At 40.0% G+C, this 11,380-nt stretch overlaps 1 protein-coding gene across 1 annotated transcript; it reads left to right on the top strand.

Annotated features, from left to right (window-relative positions):
• The first annotated feature begins 590 nt into the window (after positions 1–590).
• LOC129729363 (uncharacterized) lies at positions 591–4,401 on the top strand. The gene is made up of 3 exons (XM_055687886.1): positions 591–955; positions 1,014–1,982; positions 2,414–4,401. Exons 1-3 carry the CDS (start codon positions 741–743, stop codon positions 2,469–2,471), a joined length of 1,242 nt encoding a protein of 413 aa, XP_055543861.1. The 5' UTR covers positions 591–740; the 3' UTR covers positions 2,472–4,401.
• The last annotated feature ends 6,979 nt before the right edge of the window (positions 4,402–11,380 follow it).

Raw genomic sequence — 11,380 nt, 5'->3', positions numbered from 1 at the left:
GCTGTGAGACGATTTCGGTTGAATAGGTTGAATATCGCTGTGCTACCTACGAGATTATTTTTAAAGCTGACGTGTAGCTAAATTAATGATGGAAAATAATGTAAATGTTGCATAAGGCAATTTGCATTAATAAATCTGTTCGATCAATGAGATAATAATATAGTAATACAGCGGCGCAGGCTTCAGTGGGCTGGACATGTAGTCAGAATGCCTGACGAGAGTGCAGCCAAAACTATCTTCAGTAGAGATCCAGAAAGAGGCCGTCGACTCTATGGTAGGCCTCGCACGCGGTGGATGTGCGCAGTGGAAGAAAATGCACGGTCTGCTGGTGTACGAGGAGACTGGAGAACGGCTGCACAGGACAGAAAAAACTGAACATCTCTAATTCGTTCGGCCCTAGACCGGTGAACGGTCCGTTAGCCAAAAGAGTAGAGTAAATAGATGAATAAGATTCGAGAGTTCTCGTTCTCTTCATGCTGTGAACATGACGTCATCACTCAGCCACCTTTCTGGGCTGTGCTTAATAAGCAAAAAAAAAAAAATCTGGTTGGCATCGCTGGCTTTAGTGTATAACAGTTTAGCATGTTCATGTAAATAAAAATTGCTGAATTTGCTAGTGGTGTGGAATTATCTGTTTTCATCACGTTTATTCACGATTATCTAAAAAACTTCATTAATTTTATAATTGTGCTTTTCATTTATTATCAAATAAACCTTCCAATTGAGCTCTTCACATCGAAATGCAACGTTATACATTAGATCTAAGTGAATTCTACTCGGATCACCGGCAGAAAATTTTTGTCGGCAAGCGTGGTGCTTGGAAACGCATAGGCAGTTTACTAGAGCATGTTCGTTACGCCTTCCAGCTGCCGGAAATTTATTTTACGAATCAAGACGACGTGTTGTTTCCGGAAATTGAAGACCTGGATGTGATACTGGAGTCTGATCTGATAAAGTAAGGCAAAGAAATCAAACGACATGAACCGGCTGATGTTATTGCTCTATTTTTACAGAGTACGCAAGATTTCGAACAGTTACAGTAATGCTCACATTGTTCGTTCACCTTCAAAATCCTTAACCGTCGAACCACGTGCTTTCCAACAGAACGGTAACGGAAAACACAAGCTCGAATCATCCGCTGATTCTAGTTCGGAATCGGACGCAGATGATAGCCTGCCCAAAATATTCACAGGTCTCAAAAGTCGACTTAAAAACAATGAAACGCACCAAGAGCTGCTAAAACCCAAACGAAAAAGAATTCGCAAACGAAAGTCCAAGAAGAAGGACGAAGATGCACCACCTCCAAAGGTAATTGTTAAAACATACGGAAGAACTAAAATGCCGGCAATCGTTGCCGATGATGGTGTTGAGAAAAAACATATACGATTTAACGAAGATGATCCCACCGAGAAGGCTGAGTGCATTGAAGAACCTTACAGAAATCTTAACAAAAGCATTGCACCTCGTATCGTGAAAGCTTCCCAACAAACATCTCACACTATTTGCAACAACGATGCTCCGACTGTTCCTGAATACAAAGACTCACCTATAATTGGGTTGCAAGATGCGGTCTGTATAAGCAAAAGAAACAAAAGTCAACGCCAACCACGTAAATCGCTTGAAATCAAACAAGAGTTAATTACAGCGAGTACGCCAATACCTACCGTCGCCAGTAACGGAGAAGTGGACCATCATAAGGAAAAATTTATTATCAGTTACAGCGGTATCGAATTTTGGAGCAGCTTACAGGAAGTTTTGCCGAATTTCCCGTTGATTGAAATTCCCAGTGAAAACGATATCATCACCTTTCGGTACCGTGATGTTGATTATCTCGCTTTCGTGGAACGTGCAGACGATGGAGAAAACGATGCATCACCTGCGCTAAAATTGACGTTGCGTCGATTGAATACAGATAATAGCGAGCACATAACTGTAACCTTGGATTATTTGACGGAAATGCGGCTCGTTGCTACTTATCAGGGGTAAGATCATAAAATCCAATAAATGTTCATTCTATGTTCGTAATTGTGAGTGATTCTTTTTCTGCTCCGATTTGTTTCTTAGTTGATTAGCATCGGGCAAATTTGAAAGATAGCCGAGTTACGTTGCGAACGTATGCAAACTTGGCATAGATATCTGCCCTAACAATAATAACCAAGTTAAAACAATATTGGGTTCTGTTAAGAACTCTAATGATGAATTACAAAAAGTAGGTGTTTATAAAATTGAATGCCCAAATCTTAATAAGGTTAAGCTAAAAAGGTAAAATCTTAATAAGAAAGCTAAAAAGGTATAAATAAGAAAATACATCACAATTTCAAGTTAAGAGTAACAGCATATTCATAATAAGGGAGCATGCATAAATGACGTCGCTTTTTTTTTGTTTTTTTTACTCCCCCCTCCCCCATCGTAGCTTTTCGTCACGAAGTTGCAGACCCCCTCATTATCTAGATAATAACGTAGCTTTATAACAACCTGTTCTCCAGAACGAGCGGCCCAAACAGTGTATGTACTTCAGAGGAGCGGCTGAAGTAAAAAAATGCGATGTCTCGTCAGCTACGGCTTTTCGTGGGTATCACCATAGTACGCAACTACCCATGTGCAGACGTTGACTCGGACCACTACTAAGTAGCGATTTGTATGTGCTTAAAACTGTCGATTGTCTATCAGTCACGACTGAGCCAATCCCCGCAGCTCAAGATCAAGCAGCTAAGGAAGCCGCAAGCTGCCGAAGTCTACGCGCAACAGTTTGAAGCGGCACTACCCACGATAGAGAAATTCGGTGCAGCTTCTCTCGAAGAAAGTTGGACCATGATCCGCACGGCCATCAGGGAATCCGCGACGACGACACATGATGGGGAATGCGAGGCAGCGGTGACAGAGAAAAGCCGAACCTCAGCTAATTGCGTGAGGGTAAGGACAAGAGAGAACCTGGTCAAATACAGCAGCAGGAGGATCGTGACCATAAAGAGCTATTCACTGCTAATGATATGCGGAAGTTTCACGAAAAGATTAACCAATCCCGTAAAGGCTATGTGCCGCGAGCCGACTTTTGCAAGGATGTGGAAGGTAATATCATCACGAACGATAGTGAGGTGGTCGCCAGGTGGAAGCAGCACTTCGATGAACATCTGAATGGCGATGCAACAAACAGAGGTGGAACTGGCACAGACCTGGGAGTGCCAGCAGTAGATGACCGGGTATCAGACCCGGACCTCCGTCCACGAAATTCAGCGGGAGATTGGGAGTTTAAAGGACAACAAAGCCACTGGCAAGATGGTCTGCCCGGTGAGCTCTACAAACATGGTAAAGAAACACTTGCTAGAGCACTGTACTGGGAAGAGGAAAAATCTGCGAAAGTGGATGGAGAGAGCCGTCTGCCCTATCTATAAGAAGGGCGACAAGCTGAAGTGCTGCATCTATCGTAGCATTACGCTCATCAACGCTGCTTATAAAATACTCTCCCAAGCTCTGTTGCAACGTCTAACACCTTTAACCAGGAGGTCCGTGGGGCAGTACCAGACGGGTTTCATGAGGGCCCGCGCAACCACGGACCAGATGATTTTAATGCGTGAGTACAACGTGTGCACGCATCACATTTTCATCGACTTCAAGGCAACCTACACACCACATTTATTTGTTGAGGACTCAACAGATGATTAATAGAGTGAAATATTCTACAAGTTTTCGGCAGAATTTTCAAGAACTTAGGCAAACAAAAAGTCATTACTTGCTGGTTTACGGTAGATCGATAAAATTGCTGGATTTTCGTCGAAATATATTGCTGACATTCGCAAAAAAATTGCCGAGCTCGATCAGCTGTTTGGAAATTTGCCGAGATGAATTAAGTGTGTACGATATAGTTGATCTAGAACAGCTATGGCAGGTCATGCACTAGAACGAGGATATTTATTCCGATAAACTGACGCGGCCGATCAAGGCTCTTATGAATCATGTGATGTGTTACGTGCGTGTTTCGGGGATATTCTCGAGTCTTTTCTAGCTATACCGAGGATTGAAACAAGGTGAAAGATTTTCTTGTTTGCTTTTTAACATCGCCCTCGAAAGTAATAAGTGGTACGACTTTCACGAAGCAAGTTCAGCTTGAAGGCTTCGCTAATGACTTCGACATCATAGCACGAAACTTTGTGACGGTAGAGGAAACCTAGCTGTGTATTAGACTGCTGATCAATGCGTCAAGAACAAAGTATATGAACGGAAGAAGCTCCAAAGAGAACAATGTTAGTTTTCCACCCTGAATCATCGTAGACCAGAAGCCAGAATAGAGACGACTTCTTGATACAGAACGAGCCTGCTAGGCCCGGCCCGGCCTCGATGTTTGGAAATCTTCGAACGAAGTTGCACAACCGTGCCCAAATATACCGTAACAACCTCCTGTGGACAAATGCCCATATAAATTCTTTTTTTTGTAAAGACCGTGGACATTACACTACTACTAACTTATTTTCGTAAAACGGTTTTTGTCTTTGCCAATGGGTATGCGCACTTGCTTGAATCAACACGAGCGAATGAAAAGGCGCGCTTGCTTATAGCGACAGTGTCGGCATTATTATTGCCCACTAAGCAAAATTTCAAAATCATCGTTATTTTTCTGGTCGATGAAATCGTCAACGAGTGGCACGTCTGTTTGTCTGTGCCATAACCATTCTTAAATAACCATTTTTCGTCCATAATTTGTCATAGGGTTTCGATCCTGGTTCGAACCATTTTCAATGTTTTGCATGATACACTTGGATTGATGTCATTGTTTCTAATAAATTATGGCAGTTATGTACCAAAAGTGATTTTGAGTGGGAAAATACACTTGAAACCATTATATGTTGGTACTTGAAAATGTTTTTTAATGCCTGAATTTACTTTTTGGTACATATTTCTAGAGGCGTCTTGCGGCTGATTTCGTCACATGTGCACCAAACATTTATTGAGGTTTTTTTTCTTGAATAAAAGAAGAAACTCAAACCAAAGTGTTTGATGCTTCAAATTGGAGGATTTCGCTAGTAGGCTTACTTGATTTTTAAAGGTTATTATATTTCGATAATCGCATATGCCCGGGTATCAGTGAGTAGGATACCTGTGCAGTGCACATGTTGCACAGGTGGACCCGACGCCACTGCACATTTCATTACCGAGATATGATGATCCTGGTTCGAACCATGCTGATCGTGGTTCGAACCATTTATGATACTGGTTCGAACTACTGATTGAACCGTGCGATTTTTTTACTCAAAATACTCAATAATCTACCAATGTCTCAACTAAACGACTCTCACATCAAATGTCATTGACTACATCTGGACATGTTCCGAATACTTTGGTGGCCTTGGTCAATTTCTGACATAAAACTCTTATGAAATGCAAAATGCCATATTCAACTGAAGAATTCTATGTATCGAAGAGTTCAGGATCACAAATGTAATAAATTCATAGAGTTGAGTAAAATTTGTATTGCACATTCAACTAAAGTTATCATTGGTACTAATTTAGGCTAATCGAATTCGTTTCTCTAAGGCTTTCGAAATCTGCGAGTCAGGAGTAAGAAGTTGTTTAGTTCTTGTTTTCTTGGTTTGGGTTTGCTTTTAGCAGCAACTTTTTTCCGCTCTGTGGCTGCTTCGGTTTCCAATAGCTTGAGCCTTTCTCGAGTGGATTTGATTCATTGAGTTTCCAAAGACAGGTCGTCTTTGAGTTCACGCATTTGTTTCTTTCGCTCAGCACGGGTAATCTGATCATTTTCACGATCTTCAGCAGCCTTCTGATCATCCTTCTCACGTTGTTCCATCTCCTTGATAATCTCAAAGTCAGACATTACGCCATACGATAGTTTTAACCTTGAACGAGTGGTCTTGCTTACAACCTGTGGTACTCGCAATATGTCCGAAGATGCACGAGGGATGGCTAGCGATGTTTCAATTACAACCGGTTCAATTATGCTTAGTTGTTGTTTCATAATAAGAATATTAACCAGTTTTGATGGATCGTTCACCTTGAGATGAATTCGAAGTTTATCAACAGATTCCCGGACTTTTGATACTAGTTTTCTGGTTTACTGGGATACAGATTCACTTGTTTGCACAGTTGACGGTAAATTTTCCCAGTCGTAGTCGAGTTCAGCGGAATTGTTCGGAAAGTATTGCTGTGGCTCATTTGATTCAGACATTAGCTGAGAACTGTATGATGACGATGGTTCTTCCACAGGATGTCCGCCAAATTCATTCCCATCGATTCCCATAGTTTCGCAATGAGTTTTTTTCGAAATGCAATTTGGTTCCTCAAATTCTGATATATCCATTAGGGTGGGACAAAAAATAAATGTTAGCTCCCATGCACTTTTCGTGTTCCTTATGGGTCCCATAACAACTGTGTAACTTTTCAGATCGATCGGTGAAACGCCCGATTTGCGCCCGATTTTTAAAGTTTCCATACGATTTTATATGGGAAAATTCACTTTTTCAAAACTAATTCTTTAGAAATTCCCAGTTAGGTCCTAAAAATATATCGATACATGATATTTGTAGGAAATTTTCCTGGGAAAAACTCTTCTGAAGACCGTAAGGAGCTACGATGCTTGTAGAAACAGCTATTCACCCCAAACTAATTGAATGTCTGACGGACGGCTCACAATTGAAATTTTCCAGCAACACTGCTACAGCATGCTGCTATTGCAGACTTGCTTAAGTATGAGAAATAATTTCGCGTGGAATTAATTTTCAAAGTATGATTTTTGCTCATAGTATCTTCGGGGAAGCCTCCAAGATAAATTTAAGCGATATCATTTCTCATCACATGGTTGAATTTGCAACAGCAGCATGCTGCAGCAGTATTGCTAGTAAAATTCAATGTTGAGGCGTCTGTCAGACATTTAATCAGTTTGGGGTGAATAGCTGTTATTGTTCAACTTGACAGGCTGACCATCTTCGGATGGTGGAGATGAAAATTGCAGTGTATCCGAACTGTCCAACGTTGATTTGGGAGTAGATGAGAGCGATGTATGGACTAGACGAGATTTGTCCAAGTTTGAGTATTTGAAAGGTTGAAGTCCAATTGAGCGCCACCCGTTGACGATGGTTTCTTTGTCTCCTTAAGCAACTTCACAAACTCAACTTCGTTGAAAATTTTTTCAGTATTGTTTGATTTCCACTTTTGGTACAGCTCGGTGTATTTTGCCTTGAGAGGTCCAAATACAGCAACGTCAAGAATCTGTAAAATATGTGTCGAATTGGGATATAATACCAGCAGCTTCACTTCATTCTCGTAGCACCACTTATACAGCTTCAACGAGTGGTGGCCAGAGTATCCATCGACAACCAGTACAATTGGACGTGGAATATCTAATTCGATCCAACGAAGATTCAAGTGCTGCGTTACGAAGTGATAAAAAGCATCTCCTTTCATCCATCCGGATTCAGTCTGGTTAAAGCCAAAATTGGCACCAACAGCTCCGGACACTGTAGCTGCAGCAAAAAGATCACTAAAGGATTCCTTAAAAGTGATTAACGGAGGAATAAAACACCCGTCTGCAGCTACGGCGTACGTACACGTTATGTTCTCCTTGGGCTTTCCTCTCTCGACATTGTAAACCACCTTTGCCCCTTTTTTTGCATAGACTTTCTTGGGTATCGGATTCATAACGAAGTTTGATTCGTCCGCGCTCCACCAGCATTCCGGTCGGTTAAGGAGATCCAATTGTCCCTCGTTCTCAAATAGGCTGTAAACGAAAATTCAAAACATCCCTGAATATCCCTGAAGTTGTTCAGCGGTCAACTTAGCGGATGCTCTTCCAAAGGCTTCCGGGGTTCGCTTCGAAATTTCAGGATGTCTTTGTAGAAACTTCTTCAACCACCCTGTCGATGGCAGCGCCCCTTTAAACGGATTGTCTTGTAGGGTTGCGAACTCAGATGCTGCCACCAATATTTCTTTGGTAGTTTTGGGACATCCGGCCGCAACGCACAGGAGAATCCAAGCTGCCAGCTGTTTTTCATGTACAGCGTTTAAAACTGTTTGACCTTCGGCTGTGAATGGATTCCCTTCAGTTTGTTACTTAATGTCGATTTTGGGATCTAAAAGGGCGTATGCCTTTTGGCATAGATTTTATTCGAAGCATTGTAGCCCAGAAACCGTTGTATAGAAAAACTGTCTGAGAATGAGTTGTAGCGAATCGAAAATGCATCATAGAAAAAATATAAACTGTACAAAAAAAAATTTTTTTGACCAAAAAAAATTAAAAATAAACATTAAATTTCAGTTTAAAAAAAAAGAGTTGATTTTTTTTGTTTTTTTTTTTAAGAAACTTGACGTTAGTACGCAACTTTTAAAAAAAAGTCCAGAATGGAGAAATGAAAGGTATTTTTTTATGGCAGATCAATTTTTTTATAACAATTCTAAATTAAACATTTTTCAAAATATTTGTATTCTGATGATTTTCAAAGATGCAGAGTCATTTTGAATCAAAAAGCTCTTGGTAGTAGACATTCTAAAGGCATCGGTTTTCGAGTTATTTTGAATTTAAGCTCGAAAAATTATTAGTATTTCGGAAAACACACGTTTTTCTTAATTTGTCCATGGTTCTCCAGCAAAAACCATACTTTCATTGGAATGCTTGATCAAAAATATACAATTCATTCTTTGACAACAAAACGATTGGGCGAACGGTTCTTTTATTTTTATATTGTGAGGCAGCTCCATCAGACATTAATATCGCTTTTTTCAACTCTATTGTTGTTTTCAAAAAACTCATTAATTTGGCAATGAACACCTGAACCGCAACAGTATCATGATGGAGTACTTCCGATATTATGATGAAGCTGATATTCTTAAGTGTTCCAGATTCTGAATAGTAAACAACGAAGGGATGAATGGTGACTTGACTATCATTCCAATAACTACACGAATCACAAATTGATAAAGACGTATCAAAATGAGTTTGACTGTTCAATATTTTTAATTTTGCAATAACGTTTTCGTTTAATTTGCGTAAGCTTGATGAGCACCGATGATCAGGAAAGGGTTTACAGCATTTGGGCTTGGTGTATTCCATTTTTACTTTATTCATCTTCACAAAATGCAAACTGTTACTAACACATCTGGAGTAGTGCAATCGTATTTATATACGAAAACAGATATTATAGGTAACCCAGTAGTTATTGGTTACGTACTTTACAAACAGTTATTATTAGTAAACAAGTAGGTAGTGGTGCACGACAAAAATATTTTTTTAGAAAACATTTGGCAAGGGGGAACGTGTAGGTAGGATAAGGTTTAGCGCTTGAGTTATTTATCCTATCGTTTTGTTGTTAAAGAATGAATTGTATATTTTTGATCAAGCATTCCAATGAACGTATGGTTTTTTTTCTGGAGAACCATGGACAAATTAAGAAAAACGTGTATTTTCCGAAATATTAATAATTTTTCGAGCTTAAATTCAAAATAAGTCGAAAACCGATGCCTTTAGAAAATTCACTACCAAGAGCTTTTTGATTCAAAATGACTCTCTGTATCTTTTAAAATCATCAGAATACAAATATTTTGAAAAATGTTTAAATCAGAATTTCTATAAAAAAATTAATCTTTAATCTACCATAAAAAAATTATTTTTCATTTCTCCATCCTGAACTTTTTTTTAAAAGTTGCGTACTAACGCCAGGTTTCTTAAAAAAAAAAATTCAACTCTTTTTTTTAAATTGAAATTCAATGTTTATTTTTAATTTTTTTTGGTAAAAAAAAAATTTTTTTGTACAGTGTATATTTTTTATGGTGCATTTTTAATTCCCTACAACTCATTCTCAGACAGTTTTTCTATACAACCAACGGTTTCTGGGCTACAATGCTTCGAATAAAACCTATGCCAAAAGGCATACGCCCTTTTAGAATGTAACTCATGGGTGTAAAAAATCTCTTCATCTGTGAAAAATGCTCAGTTTGCTAAACCAAATACGTGTGAAAAGTTTCATTCAAATCAAAAATGGTCGATATTCGACCATAGGTCATTTGGCGCGATCCTGCTCTTATATATAAGTGCTTTGAGTACTCTAAATTTAACCTTCATTGCATTCTGATATTGCGTGCGATATTGTTGCATCCTGAAAAAAACTTACGTTGTTCTACCTGGTGTGTGGTTTTCCACACATACAACATTTGAATTTGTTTTGGACAAGAAACAACTTAATTTTGCCCCAAACATAATTTTTTTCCTTGAGTGCATACATACCTGAAGCTATAGGTACAAAATAATCCTGTTTCGAAAATCGAATGAGGTATGTATGTGTGCGGAAGTATGTGTATGTGTGAATATTTTCATTCTTACGACCATCATATCTCGATTTTCTCAGCATCGGCTGAACCGATTCGATTGTTCTTAGTCGCGTTTGAAAGAGCTAAAAGTCTAGATATTAGACGAAAAATATCGTTTTGATCCGAAGGTTCATTCAGAAATGACGTAACGAAATGTAGTCAGCTTATATAGGAACTGATAAACTAACCGATTTTTTATTTCAGCGGTTTGACTGATTTGAGTCCTTTTGGTGCTGGATGCGTTTGTTAGGATTTGGAGGGTAGATTTTTATTCAAAGATATACTTAAAATTAAATGATAATTTTCAAAGGTACGTTGAAAAAAAAACAAAACAAAACTTGTGGCATTCCGCGTCGAACACTCGACAGAAACGGACGTGCAAAGTGGTCGTTCTATTACAATCCGGTCCGTGTGTACGAATAGCCAAACAAAAGAGTGTATTATTCAAGGCCATCAGTTGACAGTCGAGTCCGTGTCGCTGTGCTGAGTGATCTCACACCCGGCTCACTGCTGGTGGCTGTATTGGTGCTGCTGTACTGGTGCTGCTGGCTGCTTTGGGTGCAGCTTCGAACGATCGGACAACCACTGCTGGAAGGAAGAAGTAAAGAGGTACGTGTTCTTGTCGGCGCTAGTTCGCTAGTGCGCTACATTTAGCGCGATGGATATAGATCCCTCGCCTCCCGTGCCACCATCCCCGAACCCCCCTGACCCTGACCCTTCTGTTACCCCCTCCCCTGTTCATTCTCCAGTCCCCCCTCGCCCCAGGCTTTACCCGGACGGATCTCAACAGGGCAGCTATACTGTTTATTTTCGTCCAAAGGCAGGAGTGAATTCAAAGCGATTAAACATACTGCAAATTTCTAAAGACCTGACGAAGGGGTACAAGGCCGTGACCGAAATTTTCAAGGTCCGACCTAACAAGCTCCGTGTCGTGGTCAGTGATCTGGCACAGGCCAATGCTATCGCTTGCTCTGAGCTCTTCACACGCGAGTATCGCGTTTACATACCCGCACGAGACGTGGAGATCGACGGTGTCATAACCGATTCGAGTCTGTCTGTCGAGTGTATCCTAAAA

This window comes from Wyeomyia smithii, chromosome 3, assembly GCF_029784165.1.
Source record: "Wyeomyia smithii strain HCP4-BCI-WySm-NY-G18 chromosome 3, ASM2978416v1, whole genome shotgun sequence".
Taxonomy (NCBI): Eukaryota; Metazoa; Arthropoda; class Insecta; order Diptera; family Culicidae; genus Wyeomyia; species Wyeomyia smithii.
Note: the sequence above shows the minus strand (reverse complement) of the source record. Positions and strands in the feature narration are given on the sequence as shown.

Coding starts and splice junctions, on each gene's coding strand:
- LOC129729363 (XM_055687886.1), top strand. CDS start 741: ATGCAACGTTATACATTAGATCTAAGTGAATTCTACTCGGATCACCGG. Junction 956..1,013: donor CTGGAGTCTGATCTGATAAA/GTAAGGCAAAGA, acceptor CTATTTTTACAG/AGTACGCAAGATTTCGAACA. Junction 1,983..2,413: donor CTCGTTGCTACTTATCAGGG/GTAAGATCATAA, acceptor CCCCCATCGTAG/CTTTTCGTCACGAAGTTGCA.